The sequence below is a fragment of the Myotis yumanensis genome, unplaced genomic scaffold (genome assembly GCF_028538775.1).
Source record: "Myotis yumanensis isolate MYYU_CA2020_CCGP unplaced genomic scaffold, mMyoYum1.0.hap1 SCAF_12, whole genome shotgun sequence".
Classification (NCBI taxonomy): Eukaryota; Metazoa; Chordata; class Mammalia; order Chiroptera; family Vespertilionidae; genus Myotis; species Myotis yumanensis.
In genome coordinates, this window is record NW_027223763.1 from 19,093,030 (window position 1) to 19,118,633 (window position 25,604).

A 25,604-nucleotide genomic window follows, 5' to 3' on the forward strand; every position below is an offset into this window, starting at 1 on the left:
CAGAGCTCAGAGAGCAGTTTTCAGAAGGGGCCGTGGATGTGTCACGATCCCCAAGGTCATTCGTACCCATTCGTTCCTGGGCAAGGAGAGGATGGGGGAGGACTTTAGCCCTAAGTATTTAATGGGCACCTGGCACCTTTGAGAAACACGCATGCTCTGAGATTCTGTTTCATGGATCTTGGGTGGGACCTGGGTATTTGTGAGTGTAATGCTCACCCAGGGGAAAACCACACCTACGGAAACGGGTTGGACTTGGATCAAGGTTAGGGTTGGATAATAGAGGAATAGTGGGCTTATACTTGTTCTGTCCAAAATGTGGTAAGGAGACTTGAGATAGGAAAGAAATGGGGCAAAGCTCCTTTAAGCTCGGAGCCTCTGGGCTAATCAGCTTAGAAGGCTGGTGGCGGGAGAACTTCCTTGGCCTGGTAATGGTGAATTCATTTGAGAGTGAGAAGAGCAGGTTTAGTCATAGCCATTTGCATGATACTTACTTTGGCAGGAAAATACATATGATAATACTTTCATCAAGTCTGTATCTGCTCTCCTCCACGGGGCCAAGTCCAGGATTCTCAGCCTGGTGGAGGGCAGCAGCGAGACCTACTTCTAATGAGGCAAATGGATCATCAAAAACTGCCCGAGAGGCAAACGACCAATGAGAGGATAATGCAAATGTCCACCGAGCCTACCCCCAGGAAAATAATCTTCTTGGTAAAAGTAAAAAAAAAAAAATGCTTCAAACTCAAAAAAGGAAAAGAGTAAACAGTATTCATATCCCTGTATCCAAAAATAACCCCTTGAAATCTTTCTGGACATAGCTCGACAGAAAATACTAATTTTGTGTAAATGGGGCCTGATTGTTTTCCTCTGACATTGTGCTGTGGGTCTCTTGCCACATCAGTAACTCTAGGCCCACATCAGTTTGAAGGGCGGAATAGTATTTCATTATATGGATGAGCCTTTTTTTTAAAATCCGTCTTTGTTGGTGGGCATTTAGGTCATTTCCAATTCAAAGCCGTTCACAATGAGAGAAAGCCTCCTGTACATGTGCCTGTGAGATAGCATCGGCTGCGGTGATCTGCTGCGTTTGTGACACGATTGCTTAGCTGGGGAGTGGAGATGACAGAAGCCCATGTTCTCCCACTGCACTGCTCACGGCTTATTGTATTATAACTCATCTGATATTTGCTTTTGTGTTTCCTTATCCTGCTCCTCCCACACAGCCCTAATGGGCTCTCTGGTGAGGGCTGGAGTACACACAGTGCTAATTTAGCCCCGTCCTTGCTCATTGTTAGAATGTGCCCGGTTCAGATTGCCTCTGGAAGTCTGTTGACAATGGGCAGAAGGGCCTCTGGTTCTGAACAGCTGGTGAGAAACCCACTCTGGCTGTGTCCTTCCAGCTGATGCTCTAACCGTGTGCATCCAGTGCACGGGAAGTGATGGGGAAAGTTTGCCTCACTCAAAATAGGTTGGACATTTATTGATGTCTCAGGAATCTAATAAGGGCCGGCTGGGTGCCACGCTCTTCACAGAAATGATGACGTGACCCTACAGCCCTGCCCACCGGGGTTAGTTCCCACCGAGGGGCTCACAGTGTTACATTCCAGAAATGCCCATTTCCATGGAGGCTAAGCTTTCGAGGCTCATCGAGACTGCAGCCTCAAGAACTTTGATGTTACAGAAAACTGTTCTGTGCGGGTAATGGTTTTATAGCTGCCTTGATGGGTAAGACTGAAGTGGTTGTTCTGGTAAAAACTAGAGGAAGTTGAATCGCCTTCATTGATCAGAGCAAACATTTCTCAGGCAAGTCCCTGCCTGTCTCCCCATCTTCATTGTGGCAAAAGAATAAAGGGGTCATGAATTACGGATTTATAATTTTAGAGAGAGTGGGAGGGGGCCGGAGGGGGGAGATAGAGAAACATCGATGTGAGAGTGACACATCGATTGGTTGCCTCCCACACGCACCCGGACCAGCTCGGGGGATTGAGCCTACAACTGAGGCATATGCCTTCAACTAGGAATCGAACCCAGGACCCTTGGGTCCGCAGGCTGATGCTCTAACCACTGAGCCAAATCTGCTAGAGCTGGGTTTTATAATTTTAGAGTTTAGGGCAACAACGACAAGACCAGAGTGTGATCAGGGTGTCTCAGCAGTGCAGTTTGTAGTCTTTACCAGATTAATAGACTTGGAATAATTAGGGAAGATTGATTGTAACTCGAGGAACTCAGAAGGAAGAGGCCGTTGGCTCCACTGGCGAGAAGGGACTACACAGACCAGTTAGTTAAAGGATTTTTTAAGTTTTTTCAGGTTCCTCTTTGAAAAGCTTCCGGAAACTATGGGCCCTTTCCCCAGAAAAAAAAAAATTCACTATGTGCATAAGTAGATTGTTTTTTTATACCTTCCCAAGGAGTTTGCAGATCCCCAGCCCAAGCACGCGTGATCCGGTCCAGCCTCTGGTTTTACGGGTAGAATTACTATGGGTAGTGGAGGAGGGTAACTCGGGTCTGTATACTCTTGCTGATGCACTGTTCCTAAAGAAACATTTTTTTTTCTTTCAGCACTGGCTGGATCATTCCAAACCCATTAAAAAGCAGATGAAAAGTAAGTAAGCCGCATTTGGCCTTCTCATCTATTTCTTTTATCGGGAAAGCAAAGGTGCCAGTGTTTTGAGGTGTTCTGTTTTCACCAGAACTCGGGAACTATTATTTTAAAAGATTCCATTTTGAGCGGATCATTTTTAATTTCTTAATTAAAAATTGAGAAATTAGAATTTCTGGCCACGTGTTCGAGTTTAGGATTTGAACAAGAGTCTTTAGTAGATATTAATAAAAACACAGACTATGCTCTCATTTAAAGTCATATGCCCCTGCCAGTGAGATCTGACTCGCCTGCTGCTCAGAAGCAGGACCAGACATTGTCACAGTCCTTCCTGATGAGCGATGGAGTAGACTCAGAAAATGGGGCGCAGGAGGGCTCTGTGAGTCAGGCCCAGCTCTGGGGTTACCAGTGTGGTCCCTACCACATTTATTCAGTGTTGTGAATGCACGGGTCATCTTTTTAAATTCCATGGTATTTTGATTACAGAACACTTGGCTGTTTATGTGTCACTTTTCTGTAGCCCATTAGTATTTTGTAAAAAGTTAATATCCGCGTGGAGCATCATGGGAATCAGCGGGGAGAATGAAATGTCAGCTTTTAGTAATTCCTCTTAGATCAAGCATGTCAAACTCAAAGGCTAACACGGGCCAAATAAACGAGGCTTGCAGCCCGTGGGCCATGAGTTTGACATGCTTTCTCTAGAGCAGCGGTTCTCAACCTGTAGGTCATGACTCCTTTGGGGGTCAAACGACCCTTTCACAGGGGTCACCTAAGACCATCGGAAAACACATATATAATTACATTATTTTTTTTGTGATTAATCACTATGCTTTAATTATATTCAATTTGTAACAATAAAAATACATCCTGCATATCAGATATTTACATTACGATTCATAACAGTAGCAAAATTATAGTTATGAAGTAGCAACGAAAATAATTTTATGGTTGGGGGTCACCACAACATGAGGAACTGTATTAAAGGGTTGCGGCATTAGGAAGGTTGAGAACCACTGCTCTAGAGGATCATGGTTTCCCTCCAGCAGGAGGTGCCCAGCCAAGCCACCTTTGCTGACGTGATTCTTTTTAGTTTTCCAGCCGAGGGTGGAAAAGAACTTACCAGCTTTGTGTGCCCTCCCAGGGTAGTGCTGAATGTGTTAATTTAATGTGTTTTTCCTTTTGTCCACTCCGCGATCTTCTTCAACCTTCCATCTCCAAATGTTTAGCTGGACCTGCTTATGCTTTGCACTTTCGAGTTAAATATTATTCTTCAGAACCGAACAACCTTCGTGAAGAGTTTACAAGGTAGGACAAGATGCAGAACAGAATCCGCCCCCGTCGCACTTGCCTCACGTGTAGTGTATGGGGCTCCTAAACTGTGGGTTTGCCTCCCCCTCCCTCTGCTGCCTTCATATTCTGAGCAGGAGTTATGAGAATTTGGCCTGTGCTTATCTCTGTATTCTGTTGAAAATCCACACTTTGCTTAATTTGACCTTTTTCTTTATAAGCCAGCGTGCAAAGATTTGTCATCTTCTCACATTTCTGTTTGGTTGACCTTGGGTGATTTGGGTAGTTGTTCTGTGGCACTTTATTTTTGTGCCCGGTAAGAAAAGGGATGGCAGGGATTGGAAGAGCCTTTCTCAGTCCAAAATTGCCATCTTATTTTCTTTTAAGGGACTGCAGAATATTCCCTTGGTTGTTACAGTGCCAACGTTCTTAGAATCTCTTTGTGTTATCTTTCAGCCCCACTGGATTTCTTTTATGTCTGCCCGACTTCAGAAACAGTGTTGAAGCAAAAGAGACCTAAAACATTTTAAGCGTGGGGTTTCCCTCCAGCTACCCTTTTATCAGTGAGATTCTCTGCCCAGTCCTGCCCGCTGTCCCCAGAACCTCCTTGTCATTGTCTGTGATGGACAGTGGTGGTGCCGGGTAGTCCGTGGTTGACCACTAGCTTGGAGATGACCACCTGAGCAACACTTTCAAGATTGCTTATCACCCTTCACCTCCCTCTCCCCATCGGAGAGGCCTTCGGGGCTCCTGGAGTTAGGTTTTCCTGTAGAAATTGGAAGATCGGGCCATGTCACACTGTCCTCCTTGATGGGAGTCCTCAGTTCACTGGTGGTTAAGCACTTGTCGCAGGCAGGAACATTCTGGAATAGAACCTTCAGGCCCCCCGTTGATTTTTGGGGTCACCTGCATTGTCCTATGTCCACGCCACGGAGAGTGACTTATCGGCATTGTTCTCAAAGTTCAAACAGATTAAATTACTCTAGTATTTTCCTTCCGAGTCCTTTATGAAACAGGCTGCTCCTAGCTGTCATCAAAGCCAGTGGTTCTGAACCAGGGTTGTGTGAATGAGAAACACGTGGGAAGCTTTTGAGCAAATCAGATTCCTGGGGACTCTGACTCCCTGGGTACGGAGTGGGGACCGTGGGCAGCCTTGTGGTTTTTACAAAGCACTCTAGTGGTTCCGATGCCCACGTGCATCTGGTCAGAAACTACTTGTTTAGGCCAAGACACTCAGTCTTTTTACTTAAGTGAACCCTACTTGTGTTATTTGCTTTCCCATTTTTTATTACTCCTGTAACCAGCAGCTGCAGTTTAGTTCCAGGATTTTTGAATTTTGTTCTGTGTATGTGTGTGTGCGCGCGCGCGCACGCATGTGCACAGTTTTTTAGAAGACAGAGTCTGCAGTTAAACTGCATCAGAAAAAAAGTCTTACGCAGCTGCTAACGACAGTCAGCCGTAAACTCTTTGATACAGTCAGATGCAGCCTTTCTGGACTCCCTGGTGGGGCTGGCTGAGGGCCCCACACGGTGGCTCCACCTGCCCGTGTGATTGGACACGTCACATGCCTGCTGTGTATGAGCGCCGCATGCAGGGCTTGGCCCTCTCCCGGGACATGGAGGGGGTGTGGAGGCTGTCATTGGACCCTGCCGTGTCCCATGTTCCATCCTTCAAGTATCTTGCAAGTTCCTACATGCACTCACCTTCCTGCAGACTCGGGAGGAGATGCTTCCACCACGTTGGAGTTGGACCCCCCTCCTTACAATGCAGAATTTGGGGTTGCATGCGGGGCGGGGCGGGTTCATGCTGGGCAGTCGGGATCGAGTCGGGAAAGAGTGATCCTCTGTTGACTTTTGTATATGTTTGTCAGGTACCTGTTTGTTTTACAACTCAGGCATGACATTCTTTCAGGAAAGTAAGTACATTTTTGTTCTAACTCTTAAACCCAGGATAGATCACATAGCAGTATATTTCTAAATGATTCACTGTTTTTTGTTTTTGTTTTTTTTTAACTCTCTTACCCTTGTTCCCTTTTCAAAATTCAAAAAAAAAGTACACCAGGCATTGTAAAGTGAGTCTAATACTTGTATCACTGTCATCATCTTATTTTAAATGGTTACTCTATGGCTTGAAGCATTTCCAAGAGCATTTAATATCTTAAGTGATGTGTATTTGGGAATTATTCTCTCCCTGATCACATCACTGCCCCATTCATAATGGCTTTTGTCGTATTTGCAAGCAAGATACGTTATTAGTATGTATACACTTACAAGTATTTGGACAGTCAAAAAGTTTCATCCATCACCATCGGCATCAGATAACGTAAAGAGGTAATGTCCTGATTCTGATAGAAAGAGGTTTAGACATCTCATCTCATTTCCTTTGTCCCCCTTCAAAGTGGTTTTTAAACACGAGGTCTCTGGCTGCACAGTGATTGTTGAGGATAAGGAGCATGGGCACTGACCTGGTTGATTTTACACGCAGTGTTAATCTGTTTTAAAGACACAAGATTTACAGTCCTCGCTCTTACAGCGGTGTCATTTTTCAGCCTACGTATTGACTATTTTCTTGTATGTGAAAAACTTTTAAGACTCTACTGAATCTAAAACACAACACCTGATATCGACAAGAATACATTTTGATTTTGAATATAATCCGGAGGGAATTGAAAATGCGCTTTCTGAATTTGCAAACCCTCCATAGAATACCTGCTATAAAATCCTTAGTAGAACGTACGCGATAGAACACGTAGATTGTACAGTGTATACATTTGCCTTCCTCAGCCATGCAATACAGATCTTTGATTGATGTGTGTATTATGAGTGTGTGTGTATTTTGACCTCCCTCCCCCTTTCTCCATACCGTGCTCCTCATCCTGAAGGCCTCTTGACTCTAGTAAATGTCCTCAGTTTGGAAAAATACCAATGGCAGACATCCTGCATTTGTATAGTACTTTGCAGTTTCCATGCACTTCAGCCTGATGTACTGACTGTACTTCAAAGCAGGTGGATGTTCTGGTCCCAGCACTGCCCCCTACTGGCTGGATGACCTTGGGCAAGGCAATCCTGCACTCTGCACCTCATCTCCAAATGGGGGATGGGGAGCACTGGCGACACACGTCTTAGGGGTTTACAAACTCCGCGCATTGACCAAATGGGGTAATGTAGATGACAGGCTTTGAAAACTATGAAGTGCTATACCAATGTATGTCATTATTATTTTTCTAACTAAATTGTCATGTGAAATACGAATGAGATCCCGATTTGCAGTAATACCTGTCTATGGCTCAATCTCAGTTATACTTATGAGAATGCTTGAGTGTATCCAGCTGTCCTGGCACTGTCAGATACCGTGTCTGTCTGCTTACTTTTAATATTATGACCTCGTTTCCAGAAGGATTTAAGGCAGCTTGGAAAGGTGCATGTACAATATCAAGATAAAATAAGTTTAAAAATAATATGGCAAAGGGAAGGCTTCTCATTCTATTTCCCAAATTTCCCCATTTATTTATTTATTTATTTATTTATTTATTTTGCAAAATTTGCTAAAATTGCCCACATGGTTGATAGAACCTAGACCTAGATTGGATTCTTTCACCGTATGATGAGAACTAACTTTGGGAAGTATGTAATGCAAGTCAGCTTGGTTGCATTATTTAATGTGGACAGCAGAACTAGAAACCAGAAAACAAGAATTATGACCTAAAGATCACTACCTTCTGACCAGTGACTTGAATGCCATTTTGTATAGTTATGAGTATTAAAGTCCATGTACAGAATTAATTTCTTTTCTTTCTTTCTTTTTTTTTTTTTTCAAGATTGAAATGCCCATATGAGACGGCTGTGGAATTAGCTGCTCTCTGTCTACAAGGTACATTGTTGTTTAGTGGTCCTTAGCATTCTAATGCCATTACTTCCATTCAACAAATGAGTGTCTACTGTGTACCAGGCACAGTGCGGTGCCTTGGGGGTATCAGTGAATACGATATGGTCTCCGTCCTCAAGTAGCTTGCAGTCCCATGAGGACCACGTGGAGGACCACATATTCTGCATGTACAGAGTACAGTGTCGTCCCTTTAGGAGTAGGGACCTGCAGGAGGCCTGTAAGAGGAGGGCCGGGGCGGGGGGGGGGGGGTGGGGGTAGGGCGGTTACTAAGTGAATACGATCAAAGTAGAAAGGCATGTGCAGAGAGGTGCTAGCTGTTAAGTGGTGTCAGAGGGTGAGGGTCAAGAAGCTGGGTAGGTGGGCGCCTTTGGACCCCTTTAAAGAGCACGGGTTTCATGCTGTCAACAGTAGGGCCTTTGGAGGCTGGGGTTGGGGGTGTAGTGAGGAGGTGTTGCTGTGATAAAAAGAAACTGATTAGGGCTGGGGGTTCAACACACACACACACACACCCCAAAACAAACAACAGCATTGTCCATACTAGGAGAAGGACATGGACATTAGACTTAGGTGTGGAGAGAGAGGTCAGGGATGACTCAGGGTTGAAGAAGAGTTGGGCTCTGGTGGAGGAGACATGAGTGTAGGGCATCTTGGCCTAGAGATGCCAGTGGGACCTCCACTAGCTTTGTGAGTATGCAAATCTGACTTGGTGAGAAACATCGACAGGGGAGTCATCGGCATGTGGGTGGGAATTGGATGGTAAAGGTTTGCCTGCATTGACTATTCCATCCATGTGATGCATTCAAATGCACAAGAAACCCTCACTTGCCACTGTCCCCGGCACTAATTAAGAGGATACTGGTGTGTACATTGCACATAAGGAATTTCATCAGTACATCAGGTAGACATATGCTGTGGACTCGTTTACCAGTGTGCTCATTGGCTTCCACGGAATAATGAATTATTCATTCATAATTACTAATTATTTTTGAACATCGTAATAAGATCTGCCTTCTCACTTTTGTATTTACCAATTTGTTAAAAGTTGATCTCAAATGATAAAGTCAGTACATGCTTATTATAGAAAGTCGGGACAACAGCATAAATGACAAGTGGAAGGAAGGCAGGAACCCTGCGTCCTGCCAGCCACAGACAAACAGAGACTCTGTCTATGCGGTTAGAGTGGAGTGTTTAAAATGTAATTCTGTGCAGAGTCATAGACACATTTTTTGTATGATTTTCTACTTGGCATCGTTTAGTACATGCATTTTGTCATGTTTACACTCATCAAGATGGTTTTTAATGACTTCAGGTTATTCCCATTCTCTGATACTCGCATTCTTTAGTCAACGCTCTTATTCTCTACTGGGGCTTGGCACATAGTAGGTGCTCAGTAAGTGCAGAATGGATTGAATGAAGTTGAAGAGGTCCCCAAGGACTTTGATTGAAGGGGGAGCCTGGCCCTGAGGTGTGAAGGCATTGACGGTAGAGGGGGCCGTATTGTCATCTGTAACTGTCTTTGCCAAGTACAGGGCCAAATGTTTCACATCCATATGCAAACCCACACAGACATTCTAATGATCTTCACAGTCTGGGGCAAGCTGGCTCAGCTGTGGTTGACCTGAAAAGCAAGCTACCGCATTCACTGATGGGATGGGCAGAAGGGGGCATGGAGGGACATAGATTCCTGATACCACAGTCCTATGTAAGTGCCATAAGGATATGTAATGGCTTGGGGAACTTGGAAATGGACTGTCCACTTTGACCGGGTGTAAATTTCCACAGCTTGTCAAGTAGCCTCCATCCACCCTGGAGTTTCTGAGTTGCCAGGAGGTCACACCATCAGGCTTGGTGGCCCAGCAGCAGATGTCAGGATGTGGTTAATGGGATGAAAGCAACCATGTCAGACCTGGGGTCCCCAGTCCACTGGAGAGGTTTCTTCCTAAGGCCAGAGGCGCAATATGTAAACCTGTCTGTTGTCTTAAATGATTAGAGGACGAGGCACACGTCAATGCCCACTCCCCTTCGTCCTCCCGCCACTTGTGATGAGGGCATCACCACCTTCACCAAGTCCAGCTCCAGTAGAACTACATACCTTGCCCTGGAACCCATGCAGACCAGAACATCAGCTCTCCGTGAGCCCTTCCTGAAGAAACGACCCATCTGAGTTGGAGCCACATTAGTGTAATTTAGATGCAGTCATTATGTGAGGTACAAATGAAAAGACTGGAGACTTAGACATGCAGATGTCTATGGGAAGTTCTTGTTCCATTGTTCCTCCATGCCCCCTCTGCCCATCCCAACAGTGAATGCGGTAGCCTGCTTTCCAGTTCAACCGTAGCCAAGCCAGCTTGCCCCAGACTATAAAGATCACTAGAGCGTCTGTGTGGGTTTGCATAACGTGAAAGGTCGTGTTTCCTCCCGTGCTTGAGCCTTGCAGACACGTCTTGCTGTGGTGGCCCTTGAGTTAACGGCGCTTCCAGCGTTAGGATGCAGTGGCCTTGCGTAGAGGCTGTGCTCTTTGGGGAACTAAATTTCTGGTAGATTAGAAATTCAATTCAGGCAAAAAGAAGAACAAGGGAGGAAGGAAGGAATGATCATTTGTTGTGTGCCTGTGATCTTGTTCCATTCTTGTAGCAGGTATTGTTTCACAGATAGAGATCAGAGACCCAGGCGAAGTGGCTTGCCCAGACCACACACATAGTATACGGCAGAGGTGGGCTCACCCTGCTTGTCTGAGCTCTTTCCGCCCCCTCCACAGCAGGGCCCTGGCTGCAGAGTTCGCAGACTGAGAGAAGTGTCAGGTTTCTTTTTGTTTTTGTTTTTTAAAAATATATTTTTATTGATTTCAGAGAGGAAGGGAGAGGGAGAGAGAGATAGAAACATCAATGATGAGAGAGAATCATTGATCAGCTGCCTTCTGCATGCCCCCTTACTGGGGATCGAGCCCGAAACCCAGGCATATGCCCTTTACTGGAATCAAACCCGCGACCCTTCCGTCCGCAGGCCGACGCTCTAGCCACTGAGCCAAGCCGGCTAGGGCAAGTGTCAGGTTTTGCCAGCAGATTCTTGAAAAGCAGACATGCTATCTCACAAATGATCTCCCTCCGGCCCGTTTAGCCCAGTCATGGGGAGGAGGGACGCCAGCCCCCTTGCGAGCCCCAAGGAACCCTTGTCATTGTCTGGCTTCTCTCTCCTGTGCTTGATGGTGCCAGGGGCCTTGTCCACACACAGTCACTAAGCGCAGGGCTCCACTGCCTCCCTTCGGCCCGTGGTGCAAGGGAAGAGTGGTTCCTATCAAGGAGATCTCTTCCCAGACTGCCCCTCTGGGCTTGGCAGGTCACCAGTTTCAGGGTGACCCCTTAGTGGTCAGAGTGGCCTCCCACCTCAGCCCAGACCTTGCCTTCTCTGGGTCAAGGCTTCCAGGGCAGTCTTCATGAGTGACTTTGCCCACCCTGACTCAGGCCACTGGTGGTCTCAGGGTTCCCGTCCAGAAGAGGGGCCGCATCAGGCCAGGAAACATTCACCAGGTCCCTCCCCGGGTCAGACACGGTCTCATACAGTCTCCCCACCACCCGTCTTAGTCTGTGTTAATGCTCCCTCTGTGTGATCGGGGAAGTCTTATCGACCTCTGCCAGCAGCTGGAGTCCTCAGCAGCACACAGGCCTGGCACAGCCCACGTGGGGTAGGGAAAGGGCTGCTTGGGGACGCAGCGAGTTGCTGTCACTGGAGGGACTCAGGCATGTGCTGGCTGGTCGGTTGACTGGATTTGTTGTGTTAAGCAATAGTTCCCCAAGTATGTTCCCTGGGTCAGCCGCATCGGCATCACCTGGGAACTTGCTAGAAACACACATTCTCTGGCCTTGCTCCAGACCCACGGAGTCAGCATCCCTGGGGGTGGGGTCCAGCGACACGAGCTGTACCAAGCCCTCCAGGTGACCCTGATGCACGCTCACATTTGCAAACCACTATTGCAGATCAGTGCTTCTCACAGTAACGGGTGCACCAATTCCCTGGACCCCTTAAGAAATGGCAGGTTTGGCTTCGGTAGGTCTGAGGTGGGGCTGAGAGTCTGCATTGTGAGAAGGCTCCCAGGTGATACTGGTGCTGCTGGTCCAGGGACAACCGACCCACTTTGTGTAGCGAGATCAGAGGAGCCTCTGGGGTATTCCTTTTCATCCTGGGGTTGCTTCCTGCGCTGCAGAGGTGCGGGAGAGGTGGTGGATTTCCCCATTCATGTCCTGGAGGAACGGGCCCCCTTGTGGGGTACGTGGTGAGAGCAAGGACCCTCGGTGGGGATCGCCCACTGTGGCTGCCCCTCCTCTCTGCATGACTGGCTCCCTCCCTGGTTCTGCCTGAGCTGCAGCAGTTGCTCCTGCAGCCCTTACATCTCCTCCTCCCTCCCCCCTCCCTCCCTCCTTCGCTCTCTCTCCCAACATATTTTTCCCCTGGATTCTGCATGTACTGAATTCATGATTGGTCCTCTCAGCACTGCAGACCCTGGAGTGCTGCTCAGACCCACCTACTTCACGAGAGCTTTGTTAAATGAGTTTCTGGGCAGGTCCTCATTCCCTGCAGTTGCCTCTTTATTGCACATTCAGGCTCTACCACTTCGCAGGGGAAATAGACTCAAGGCCTCCCCAGACAGGAGCAATAATCGGGAGAAAGACAGTCATCACTAAGATGATGGTGTTGTGCCCCATGGGAGGATTCTGAACGTACATGTGGGTACCGAGCGGGAGTCGGGTCCTCCTGGAAGGGGAGCATTACACATTTGGGCTACCCGTGCTTTGTTACCGTGCAAAATGCCTTTGGACCTGGTTGCAGCAGCAACGAAAAGCACTCAATGTCTCCTGTTCTTCTCCTTCTTGTGACACTTGCAGCGGAGCTCGGGGAGTGTGAGCTCCCAGAACACACCCCAGAGCTCGTGTCTGAGTTTCGGTTCATCCCAAATCAGACAGAAGCGATGGAATTCGATATCTTCCAGAGATGGAAAGAGTGCAGGTACCTTGACGCATTTATTTTGTGATATGTAAGCATTTGCACGATCCTTTCATCGACTGTCAAACTGCAGCCCCAACTCTTCACCTCTCTCCCGCGCTTCAGTCCTGTTTTCCCTACGGCCCACACGACGTCTCTCTCTTTCTAGAGATGTACAGTAAGAACCGAAGCATATCCTGTTTCCCTGAATTATAGAGCCCGGGCCTGATTTTGCTCGTTGCTGCCAGGAATGCCCCTTCTCTCCTGGCCTGAAGAAAGTGAAGGGGGAGGGAGGTGGGCGGGAGGAGGCTGCTTTGAAACATTCCCATACCTGGGTCTCTGTCCATGGTCTGAACGTCTAGAGTGAACTCTTCAGATGTAGCCCATGCTGTCCCTACAGGGACACTCGTATCTGAGACCATGTGATTTCAGGACATGTGGTCACTGCAGCTAAAACCAGCCCTACCATTTATCTTTGGGCTTTTTCCTCCTTTCCCCCGTAGACACCCCAGTCTGCCGCTCTTGTGCCTGGGCTGCCGGTAGTGCCTCTGCTCACATTTCCCAGACGTTAGTTAGCCTTTCTTCCTTCCCGGCCCATCTTCCCCAAACTCTGCCCGTTCCAAGTCACTCTAGGACTCAGAAACTCCTTCTGTCCCTCACTCATTCTGCGGGGCATATGACTTTTTTGAAAATGGAGAGTGACATTAGTGCATTCTGTTTTTAAATTTTTAAAAAATTTTTATAAATATACTTTTATTGATTTCAGAGAAGAAGGGAGAGGGCGAGCAATAGAAACATCATTGATGAGAGAGAATCATTGATTGGCTGTCTCCTGCACCTCTTCCTCCAGGTTGGGGATCAAGCCCACAACCCAGGCATGTTAGGGAATTGAACCGTGACCTCCTGGTTCATAGGTCGATGCTCAACCTCTGAGCCACACTGGCTGGGCTGTTAGTGCATTCTTGTATCACATAGAAATGTGTGGTTGCAGAGTCATCTGCACCCCGGCACCCCCCCTCTCCCCCCTGCAGGCAGCTGTTGTGTTCTCCGCCTTTCCTTTGCATATACATACCCGTATCTACACACCAACAAATGCTTTCCTTAAGTGTTCACATTATAAACACTGCTCTGTCATCTTCCTGTCCAGTGAACGGTCTGTCTGGAGGTGTGTTAGTATAAATGGGTGTCCCCCGTTCCTTTCATTGCTGCATAAAATCCCTCAGTGCATGGCTGTGCCCTTCAGAACCTTGTGGGTGTACGAGTTGCAGTTTACATGTCTTTCCATTGGTTTCTCTAAGGGGAAAGAGCCCTGCCCAGGCGGAGCTGTCCTATCTGAATAAAGCGAAGTGGCTGGAAATGTATGGGGTAGACATGCACGTTGTCAGGGTAAGAACTGGGTGCGTTCAAGTCCTTGGGTCTCGCTGAGCCTGAGCAGTGGGTAAACGATGGGCAAACAAAGTAACGTGGTGAGCGAACTGTTTTTGCATTCTGCTCTGTGACCACCTGTTAGAACCTTGTACCGATTGTCACTTCATTTATTTGTAGGGAAGAGATGGCTGTGAATATTCTCTTGGACTGACCCCGACAGGCATATTAATCTTTGAAGGAGCTAACAAAATAGGCTTATTCTTTTGGTAATTTAGTTTTGTCTAATATTAAAAATGTCTTTTCCTATTTTGTGGTGGAATTATATGTGATGGATGATTATTGAGGGCTATTTGCAATCCTCCCCCCCCCCCACCCCCCGCTTCATTTTAAAGGCGCACCATTCTCTGATATTTGTGGGTGTATGGCATTGGCAATGAAACCTCTGGATAATCACGCTTAAGTGAACGAATGACTTCTTAGCAAATCCAAGCTTTAAAAGTAGAGAGGAAACTGCTGTTTGACGTGTCGTTTCCCTGCAGATTGTGCTTTTACAATGTTTTTCTCTCTGGCCAGGCCTAAAATTACCAAAATGGACTTTAAAAAGAGCAAATTGACACTAGTGGTGGTGGAGGACGATGATCAGGTAAGCCTTGCTCCCGTCCTGCCCCCCCGCCCCCCCGCCCCTCGCCCCCGGCCATGGATAATCCTTCATCCGCGTTCCTAACGCCCACCGACACGAGAACCCTGTGCTTCCCCGCGAAGGGCCGGGAGCAGGAGCACACGTTTGTGTTCCGCCTGGACAGCGCCAAGACCTGCAAGCACCTCTGGAAATGCGCAGTCGAGCATCACGCGTTCTTCCGACTGCGCACGCCAGGAAACAGCAAGTCGAATAGATCAGACTTCATCAGGCTGGGGTCCCGCTTCAGATTCAGGTAGGCACCGTCTCACAACACAACACGGTGGCGAGGTTTGAAGGAGGCCGGCGGTGATGTGTTCTGTGGGTGGAGCCACCGGTCTGCCCCCAGAGGCTTGTGTTGGGCCTCCTCCTGTCCCTGCTTCTCTAAGATCTGCCCTGGGGCTCTTCAGCCGCTGTTCTCCTTGATGGAATTGGGGGCAATAATAACAGAGCTGCTAGTAGCTGACATGTGGCTTGAACTAGCCTGTCTGTTTCAGGAAACACTAGCCACATGTGGCTATTTAGAGTCATTAATATTAAAGGGATTTTAACATGTAGTTGTTCAGTCTCACCAAGCAAGTTTCGGGTGCCCAGAGCACACAAGGCAGGTGGCTGCCGCGCTGGGCAGTGCAGCCGCAGGGCGTAGGCATCCCTGCGGAAAGCTCTGTGCACCGCACTGCACCGGGCTCTGCATGTACCAGCTCGCAGTCCTCCCAGCAGCCTTCAGAGGATAGGTCCTCTCATTATCCCCATTTTACAGATAAGGAAGCTAAAGGCCAGGGGTTACATAATCTGCCCAAAGGCACAGACTGTGAGTGCAGAGCCAAGATTCAACCCCACACTTTTAAGTCGGGGTCTTACGCTTGAACCACTACTCTGTTGCTTTGCACATGCCCATGGCAGGAAATCCGGGGACACTGAAGAATGAGAGCAGGTTTCAACGTGTGTGTGAGTGACCCCAGGCAGCCTCGGTAAATATTTGAATCTGAAAAGACCCTGAAAAAAAAAAAAAAAAAAACCACAGAATTTATTTTGATGAATTTTTACTTAGGATTCTGAGATGGTGTCTCTCAAAATGCATGAAACCTCGCTGGGTGTTTGTTAAAAAGGAGGATTTATGACCTCACCTGAGACCTTCGTAACCAGAAGCTGTGGGCGTCCACATGTGCTTGTATGAATAAGGCCGGGCAGGTACATTTTAAACCCGTTCCCAGGGTTGATTTCTGAGGCACATTTACTGATCTGAGAATGGCTCTTACAAGACCTAAGGCTTCACATGTTTCATAACCTCTGCCCACACGTGGCATGTCCTTGAACTCTGTTTAAAGTGCCAACAGATCTGCTCATTTCAGATTTATCTACTGTGCAAGGGATTGGCTGTGCACTTGTGTTTAAAGAGTTACTGTGTTTGAATGTATTTTTTTTTTTTTAAATGTATTGATTTTAGAGAGAGAGAACGGGGGAGGGAGAGAGAGAGAGAAACACACCTCGATATATGAGGAATCATCAATCGGTTGCCTCCCATACACACCCCAACTGGGGTCTGAACCCACAACCTGGGCCTGTGTCCTGACTGGGAATCGAACCAGTGACCTTTAGGTGCCCAGGACGACACTCAGCAAACCGAACCACACCAGCCAGGGCTGTTTGAATGTCTTTTCAAATGCTGCAAGGCAGGGGGCAAAAACCAGGTCCTTTCTGCAGAGAGAATAGACTCACGGGGTTCTGGGGAGAATGGAGAATGTCAGCCTGCAAAGGTTAGCGGAGACATCGCCGGGGATGCTGATGTCTGCTCGAGTCGGAGCCAGGAGGGAATGGCCTGCGGGGGTGGTGGCCAAGGCAGGATTTCCCATCCTGGGAGGCAGCTTCCCCAGGAGTTGGCCCAGACCAGGCTCAGGCTCCTTTCTGCTCTTTGAAGAGAAGCTTAGAGGGAAAGGGGAGTTTGGAGATGAGGTTGGCCCTGGGAGGCCCTTAGAGCAGGTGGCCAGTGGCTCCTTCCATGTGATAAATCCTAAACCGAGAGTGGCTGGAATGAGGCCATGACAGCTCAGACACAAACAGCATGCCCCCTGGACACGGGGCAGCTCCTCGGTGGAGACCCAGAAAGCCGTGGTGAGAGACCCGTGTTTCTCTCGGCATGGCAAGCGAAGCCAAGGTTTAGGTAAGTGGTCGTTGATAACAGCCTTTTAAACGATTTAAATGTCTGCGTAATTTGTCTCATGAGAGGTTATTGTATGTGCCAGCCAGTATTCTCTTAGTGAAACATTCCAGGTACTGGAACCTGCTTGGTTTGTGCAGCCAAGTAGCCGGTACCTAAATTGCACATTTTGTCCTTTGATGGAAGTGCCTGCCTCTATCCTACGGCCTGGATTTGGCAAAGCTGATTTTGTTTCCAAATGGAAGGCAAAACTTAGTGTGTTCTTCGACACACGAGTCACGATAAGTTGGAATTGACACTGGAACTCTGGGAAACAAGGTTCACTTTCAGATGTGTGTAAGGTACTGATACTCTGATATGGGTGACGTGCAATAAAATATTTACTTTCCAGTGGGCGGACGGAATATCAGGCGACTCACGGGGCCCGGCTACGAAGAACCAGCACCTTCGAGAGGAAGCCTAGTAAACGCTACCCATCCCGGAGACATTCGACATTCAAAGGTTGCGTGCTCTCCACTCTGCCTTGGGATTTGACGTGATGCTTTAGCTGGTTAATCCCCGAGGAGCTTGGGGAGGCAGATTTTTTAAAAATCCTCTCTAATTTCTCCTCAGAGAACCATTTTTTAAAGATATGTTTTTAGCCCCAGTGTATTTGGCTCAGTGGACAGAGCCTCGGCCTGCAGACAGAAGGGTCCCAGGTTCGATTCCAGTCAAGGGCACTTGCCTGGGTTGCGGGCTCGGTCCAATGTGCAGGAGGCAGCCAATCAGTGATTCCTTCTCATCATTGATGTTTCTATCTCTCTCTCTCCTTTCTCTTCCTCTCTGAAATCAATAAAAATATATTTTAAACAAATGCTTTTGATTTTTAGAGAGAGAGGAAAGAGAGAGAGATAGAAACACGAATAAGAGAGGGGAAACATCCATCGGCTGCCTTCTGCACACCCCTATTGGGGATCGAGCCTGAAACCCAGGCATGTGCCCTGACTGGGAATCACACCGGGGACCACTTGGTGCATGCATTGATGCTCAACCACTGAGCCACACCGGCTGGCCAGTGAAGCAGATTTTGAAGGCACTTCCTATTGTTCTGCTTTGTCATGCTAAAGCTTTTTATTTTTTTAATTATAGTGACATATAATACTGTATTAGTATTTTAGCTGTTGTCACCTTACACCTCTCTGCCTGGGTCTTGGTGTGGCTGCCCCGGAGGGGAGGGTCCATCCTAATGCTTGGCCCCTGCGATAGCCCAAGATCTCCCCCACGCTCCAGGTTCTGTGTTTCTCCTCCACCTCCGTCCTGGTCTCCATCCTCTTTTTCCTCCTCTATTTTACTGACAGCTTCTCCAGCCAGAGTTCTGGCATCTTTCAGAAGCTTTGAATGGATCTCCGTGCTGCATTTTTTTGAAACAAAGTAGAGTCTAGATAAGCCGTGCCTCTGGGCGTGGCTCCTTCCACAGACGCACAGCCTGCCCCTGTCAGTGGCTGCCCTGCGCCCCGTAGGTTCATGCTTGTATTTTAGCCATGAACACCTTACACCTCTCTGTCTGGGTCAAGGCTGGGAGCTCTTTGAGAGCCAGGGCTGTGTCCAGCCCCTCTGCAGCCCAGAGCGCCTGGCCCTGGGCACGCATGCGGAGGGCAGGGCTCCGGGGAAAGGACACGTACTGTTCCTCCCGAAAGGAGAAGCAGCCGCGTGGAGGCTCTGCCTCCTGGCACTGAGGCTGCTCTTAGATCACAGACGTCCCCCGCCCCCCCGCACCTTGTCATCGCGCGGTAAAAGTGAGAAAGCTCTCTAAAATGTCGTGCTCTCTGTTTTTGTTTTAAAGCAAGCAACCCGGTGATAGCTGCTCAGCTCTGGTAAGTGCCCCCAGGCCCTGGGGTGCAGCTGTTTTCTCTCCTATATTTACTTTCAATATTGACTTTTTCCTTGATACAATTAAATCGCCGAGTGCGTCTGCTGATTTTCTTTTTTTCCTTTTCTGCTGCCTGGCTGTACCATCCCCCTGGCTCTCCATGAGTACACAGGAGAAGGTTTCAAGACAGTTGTTGTTTTAGAAAACACAGCTGCCTTGTTTGAGTAGCTCTGTGCTTTGTTTGCCCTAACAGTGGGTGACAAAGGTGAAAGGAATGCGCCCAGCACATGGTGCTCATGGCATTGCAGGCAGCGGTGGGAAGGGAAGGCCGTGCTCATGAGCAAAAACTGTGCAAGAGCAGATGCAGGATTCGCTCCGTGACGGGCAGGTTTCATGGTCATACAGGGTAGAAGATCTTTATTAAGCACTTTATTGAAATTCCTGTAGGAAAAAGAACTTGTCGGAAGACTGAAACTCTAGCAGAGGAGCCAGCCAACTTTTTCTGTAGCCAGATAGGAAATACTTTAAATATATTTTTATTGATTTCAAAGAGGAAGGGAGAGGGAAAGGGAGAGAGAGAAACATCAATGATGAGAGAGAATCATTGATTGGCTGCCTCCTGCATACCACCTACTGAGAATCGAGCCCGCCACCCGGGCATGTGCCCTTGACCAGAATTGAACCTGGGACCTTTCAGTCTGAAGGCCGGCACTCTATCATCTGAGCTAAACTGACTAGGGCCAGATAGGAAATATTTTAGACTTTGCAGGCTGGGCTGTCGCTTTTACAAGGTACTCTGTCGCTGGAGCACCAGAGCCACCAGAGCCATATGTAAATGAAGGAACAGGTCTGTGAGCCAATCAAACGTGACCACAATCACAGGTAGGCCAGGGAGTGGTTTACAGCCGCTTCCCCATCACAGGTATTCTGGATCTTTCCTGTTCATTGGAATCACCTGGTCAGCTTTGACGAGTCCCTGTCAGCCAGGCCACACCTCAGGCTAAGGGAAGATCTGAGGGTGGGGCCCAGGCACCTGTGGTTTTGAAAGCCTCCAGGTGATTCTAGTGGGTGGCCCAGGTAAGAACCCTCGTCCTACCTTGAATGTGCCCCTTTTTCTCCCTCTGAAACAACTGTGTTCTTAAGGGAGTTTTGACTTATTAGTGGACAGGCTGTTAGAGAATCACAGAATGTAGTTGTTTCAACTCTTGCATCCAAGCTCCAAGGACTGACCAGTAGCCCAGTTTAGTTAGCCCAGTGATTCTCAACCTTCTGGCCCTTTAAATACAGTTCCTCATGTTGTGACCCAACCATAAAATTATTTTCGTTGCTACTTCATAACTGTCATGTTGCTACTGTTATGAATCGTAATGTAAATATCTGATATGCAGGATGGTCTTAGGCGACCCCTGTGAAAGGGTCGTTCGACCACCAAAGGGGTCGCGACCCACAGGTTGAGAACCACTGATAGCCTTTCAGCAGTCGGAGGTCCAGGCCTCAGGCTGCCAGGGAACATGGTCTTTGAGATCACACTTGGGCTGTGCCATGCACTCTGGACAGTTGGCAGGCATTGCATGAGGTGGAGCCAGTAGCCGAAGCCCTTGTTGGTGGGGAGATCCCTGCCCGGGGATCAGGAGACTGGCCCCAGCGTGGCTGTCACCCAGCTCTGGGGCCTTGGCCTCCCCCTTTCTGGGCCTCCTCTTTCTGACTTGAAAACAAGGAGGCTGGACTGGATCAATGTTCTTTTCAAGTTTTTTTAGGCCCCCAGATGAAACCTGCCATAGAGGACAGAGGGACGTGGAGAACATAGAGAACTGGGGACAAAGCAGAGTGGGGAGGGAGGGGGCCAGCGCCTGCTGCTCATCTGTCCCTCCCCCCAGTACCCCAAGGCTTTAGATCCCCACGGTTCTGGAGAGCACAGCTGGCCCCTTGTATCACACAGCTGGAAACTCAGCCTCAAGTCTTTGATTTCAAACTACCTGCAGGGCATTCTGCTGGGGCCAAGGGTCCAGCGCTGTGTCTAAGTTCACTTCTCAGCACTTGAGGAAGGGGGTCCAGGGTCCTGTGAGCTGCTGGTCATCAGGCCCTGCTCCCCACCCTCTCCCCGGGCGGGAGGAGGTTGCACGGTTCTGCATGGTTAGCTGAGCCTCCAGGCTTTGCCCTGTTTCTAGCATCCCTGTGGCAGGTAGTATATGCTAACAGTATTGGCTCCTTTCCCTGCCCTTCAGCATGTCTTGCTTTTAATTCTCAGGGGTTTGTGAGTTACAGTGTTTCTTTCCTTTGCTGTTTAGGGAAGTGATTGTTTTGTGTGTTGGCTTTTCCCTAATAAAATTACATTTGCCACTTAGCATCTAGTGATTACATATATTGGGAACCAAAACAAACTAAAAAAAAACCAAAAAACTCCCAAAAAATAAATAAAAGAAACCCCAAGTAAAGATACCCTTTAGGAACAAATGAGCTAATAACCACTGTTCGCAGCTGTTTGATTGTTCTCGGCAGCCTGTGGAGCCAGAGTGAGGAGTATTGCTGTGGGAGCCAGGGATAAAATTGCGCTCTGGGCTGCAGAGGTGATACGGGAAAATAGCACCTTGCAGGACACTTAACCTTCCTGCTGCAATCCAGCCGGAGGTGAACCTGGCCCGGAGCCTGGCTCCGCGCCCTGGCCCCCTCGGAGAACTGGAACACAGCGCCATTTAGACCCCAGCAAGGCTCGTCACAATGACACGCTTCCCTCTCATTGTTGGAGAAGCAGTAAGCCTTGATTTCAAGCACAGCGCCCTGGCAACACAGCCCTGTGGTGGTGCTGCATGAGGGATGCCAAGCCTGCAAACTAAATAACACGTTATGTTTTACACCGACCGTCCACCTTTTTTTTAGAGTAGTTACACCTAAGAGTCCCATCAAAATAGAATTATGCACGAGAAACCTGAACCTTCTTGGCTTAGTGCAGTGGTCTGCAAACTGCGGCCCCTTGAGTGTGGCTCTTCCACAAAATACCACGTGTGGGCGCGCACGTACAGTGAGATTGAAGCTTCGTGGCCACACTCAAATGGCCAAAGAGCCGCATGTGGCTCACGAGCCTCAGTTTGCCAACCACTGGCTTAGTGGAAACAATATAGACTTTAGGATCGAGCAGATGTCCATTCCAGTCCTGGTTCTGCCAGTGAGTGATTCACTGGCTGACCCCAGGGTTTCCTAACTTCTCCGTTAAGCAATCATTCCTTTATCTATAAATGAGGTGGCGGCATTCATTGACCTCCTCGCCTTGCTGCGTGGATTAAATAACAACAGATGTGAAGTTCCCAGGACAGAGCCTTCCATGGAATGAACATTCCAAGGTGGTGGCCAGCTCATGGCTTCATTGTTGTTGGCAGTGGGGCCCAGAGAGGCAGGTGCTCGGAAGGTGCTGGCAGCTTTCCCTTCAGCTTGAGCGTCAGGGGCTGCCGGAGCCCCGCCCCACCCAGCAGTGCCCGGCAGAGCTGGAGTGGGAGTCTAAATGACTGGGTTTGCCTCATTGGAATGACCTTCATTTTGCCACCAAAACTTGACATCACAACCAGGATTCTGGAATAGTAGCCATTTGCTTCTACTTGTGAGCTCTATTGTGACGAATGAAAGTTGCTATTTGGTTTCTCCAGTTATGAGCTCATTTAAGCAGCTAATCAAAAAGAAATAGTATCTGTGAAAGTTCCTAACAGAGTAGATAGGGCTTAGGATTGCTTTATGATTGTTAAATACAGACATACCTCGTTTTATTGCGCTTCACAGATGTTGCAGGTTTGGTTTTGTGTGTGTGTGAGTGTTTTGTTTGTACACATTGAAGGCAAGGCCCTCTTACCAGCAAGAAGGTTACGACTCACTTTATTGTGAGACTTGCTTTATTGAGCTGGTCTGGAACCGAACCTGCAATATCTCAGAGGTCTACCTGTAAATCAGTAATGATGCTTCTTTACAACCTATTACATTGTAATTTTTCTTTTCTTTCCTTTAGCTCTAAAACAAATCCTGAAGTCCATAATTACCAGGTAAGATACTGCTTTCAAAGGTTTTTATGTTATACTTCTTAAAGCTTTTAAACTTTCCACATTGAGCAGTTGTTTATAGACAGATTTTAAAGAAATAATAACAATATGGTTTTTTGAGAAAAAGGAGAGAGGAGCATCTCCTTCCCCACCCCTCTACCCCCACTCCCTCCTCCCTACCTGCTTCCTCTTGATCATCTGAGCTGCCTGTTTCTCTTCACCGCGTCAGCTGCCAAGCAGCAGGGACAGATGTTGACAGTCTGGGGGGTCAAACAGACTCTGAGTGGCACTCAAGTGGGGCCACTTCATGTCCAAGTGTGTTCTAGGCCCAGGGGACGTGAGTCCCTCGAGGTGTGCCTCCAGGAAAGGATGTCTGGCCACACGTTTGAGAAATGTTGCGTCCTTCATGACCTTTTTAGATCTTACAGTGTCCACTGGGGTGTCCAGCATACTGAGAAATCCTGCAAGAAAGACATGTTGTTTTTTTCAATCCAGTGTTTCCCAAGATCATTTGATTATTGGACACCCCCCCTCCCCAATAAAAACACTAGCTTCTCTCCTCACCCCCCACTGCCCACCCCCTTTTCTCTGGTGGTGCACCCAATAACATCGATGCAGCAATGGCCTCTGGAACCTCCTTGGTAAGCCATTGGGCTGGGCCTGTTCTGCAGCAGGGGCACAGAGCCGGTGCCATGGCTGGCGGTCTGCTCTTTCCCAGGGTGGCCAACAGGGCCACACCCCGTGCCTGCCCACCCATCTCTCCCCGTGGGTAACTCTCACTGGCCGTTCAGTCTTTTGCAACCTGGCGGCGACTTCCTTTCCTACATTTCTTTCTCACCGCTACTCATCACAACATATGCTCAGTTCTCAGAGAATTACATCATCGTTGCCCCCTAATTTCTTCCCGCCATGCCTTGGACCATACTCGTCTGCCTGGAATTCCTTTGCCTCCTGTTTGGAGAGAGCCCGCCTCAGAAGCCATCTCCTTCCCAGAGCCTCTCTGGCCCTCTTCACTGGGGGTCACCAGCACTGGTGGTTCCCAGCCCTGCCCCACCGTCTGGCAAGCTTCAAACCAATGACCGGGGCTGGGGCCTCCCCCTGCGGGGACTGAATCAGGAGTCTGGGTATGAGAGAGCGTCAGAGCTCCAGAGCATCACGAGCAACCAGCTGGGGAACCCTGGTGGGCGAGGTGCCCTCACTTCCTCCATTGTCATTTGTTTGCCTATAAGAGGCAGCATCCACGTCTGATGACCTCCCAACTTGGGATCAGCTTTCTTGTCCTGGGCGTTGTGAATGTCTAAGGGGCATGACGTGCCCAGGTGTCTGTGCCCTGTCACCAATCTGGTTTTGCGTGTCACAGGAACAAAGCGACTTTATCATGAGTCCACATTGGAGCCTCGTTCTAACTAGTCTCATTCTTGATCTTCTGTTCCTAGATACTAATTCCTCAGGTGGGGGTGGGGTCCCCAGGTACATTATCTTTACGAGGGCTCCACATTATGCTCCAAAAGGAATTTGTAGTATCGTCTTCCGTACCTGAAGTCATCTTCCCGCTGTGCAGAGTCTGCCCGTGACTTCCAGGTTTAGGGACTAACACCTGAAAGGGACTTTGATCTGCCAGGGGAAGGGCCCGGTTTCCTGATCCCCTGGCCTTCTTTAGGTTCTTGAATCTTCTTATTCAGATAGTTTTTTTGTTTGTTTTTGAGGGATTTTCGGGTGTGAGTGGCTGGAATGTTGTGGGGGAAGGGAAGAGTTGTTGGGTTTTACTGTGTGAGTGACATGAAAAAGTAAATGAAGCAAAGCCGTCCTAGCTCAGCGCTGCCCCGGCCATCTTCCCCACAAGCCTCGTGGGTGAGCGCGCCCTGCACGCTCTGCTCACAGTGCACGGCGAGGCGATTGTTTGTTGCAATAAGATCTACAAAATCTGTTTCCTACGCATTGTTGTTCTCAACATTTTTGGCAACCACTGGACCTCTGCGCCTTGCTACTCTCAGAGGTTCTGCGTTGCTCTGTCAAGGATCGGGAGTCAATGGACCGGGAAGAGAACATCCTGAGAAGTGGCCCGATAAGCATCTGAGTGCTGAGAAAGGGTTTCAGGAGGATGGGATGGGATTGCAGCGTGTCTTATTCTGAGCTCAGCAAGGCTAGCCAACTGCGGAGGATGGATTGCTGTGTTCCCGGTGAGGACGCTCCTGGCATTTGGGGAGGAACGGTTCTTCCTTGTTTGGGACTGTCCCTAGAGTTACAGGATGTTTAGTTTCCCTCTTCTCTGCCCAATCGTTAAAGGTAACCCCCCTGTGGTTTTGACAAGCAAAAATGCACATAGATATTTCCAGTTGTCCCCAGGGAACATAACTGCCCCGATTGAAAACCTTCTGGGTTAACATTAAAAAAATACTCCTGGGCAGCTTGTGAGTAAGTTGCCAGAGGACACCAAGGAAGGGTCTGGAGTATCCTTCTTCTGGGTCCTTGTGGATACAGTACCCACCCCGTCTCCCAGGAATCTGATGCGGTTGTGTTTGAAGAGAGGGAATAGGAGGGCCGTTTCTAATCTGTTACTCTTTTTTCTTGAAGACCCCATTGGTGGAGCCTCCCTTGGGGCCAGAACAGTTGGGCTTTGGGCAAATCTTCTCAACTCTCTGGGGTTCTGTATCCCCTCAGAGGGCAACGTGAAGAGAGTGCATCGGGGAGATTCTAAAGCCCTGGTCGGCCCTCACATTCTGCTGCGGAGGGATTTCCTCCAGATCCATCTTCCTGCAGCACTTCCTATCGGGGGCTGCAGACTT

At 48.5% G+C, this 25,604-nt stretch overlaps 1 protein-coding gene across 6 annotated transcripts in view; it reads left to right on the forward strand.

Moving 5' to 3' along the window:
• EPB41L4B (erythrocyte membrane protein band 4.1 like 4B) overlaps positions 1–25,604 on the forward strand; it is a 115,753-nt gene that overhangs the window by 37,509 nt on the left and 52,640 nt on the right. For all 6 annotated transcript variants that reach the window (XM_070430946.1, XM_070430942.1, XM_070430947.1 and 3 more), the window contains exons 3-14: positions 2,557–2,599; positions 3,823–3,901; positions 5,754–5,798; positions 7,701–7,753; positions 12,649–12,769; positions 14,044–14,131; positions 14,291–14,379; positions 14,687–14,756; positions 14,876–15,045; positions 17,339–17,448; positions 18,770–18,800; positions 22,788–22,821. In XM_070430946.1, the coding sequence (XP_070287047.1) occupies positions 2,557–2,599; positions 3,823–3,901; positions 5,754–5,798; positions 7,701–7,753; positions 12,649–12,769; positions 14,044–14,131; positions 14,291–14,379; positions 14,687–14,756; positions 14,876–15,045; positions 17,339–17,448; positions 18,770–18,800; positions 22,788–22,821 (933 nt within the window). The remainder of the gene's footprint in view (positions 1–2,556; positions 2,600–3,822; positions 3,902–5,753; positions 5,799–7,700; positions 7,754–12,648; positions 12,770–14,043; positions 14,132–14,290; positions 14,380–14,686; positions 14,757–14,875; positions 15,046–17,338; positions 17,449–18,769; positions 18,801–22,787; positions 22,822–25,604) is intronic.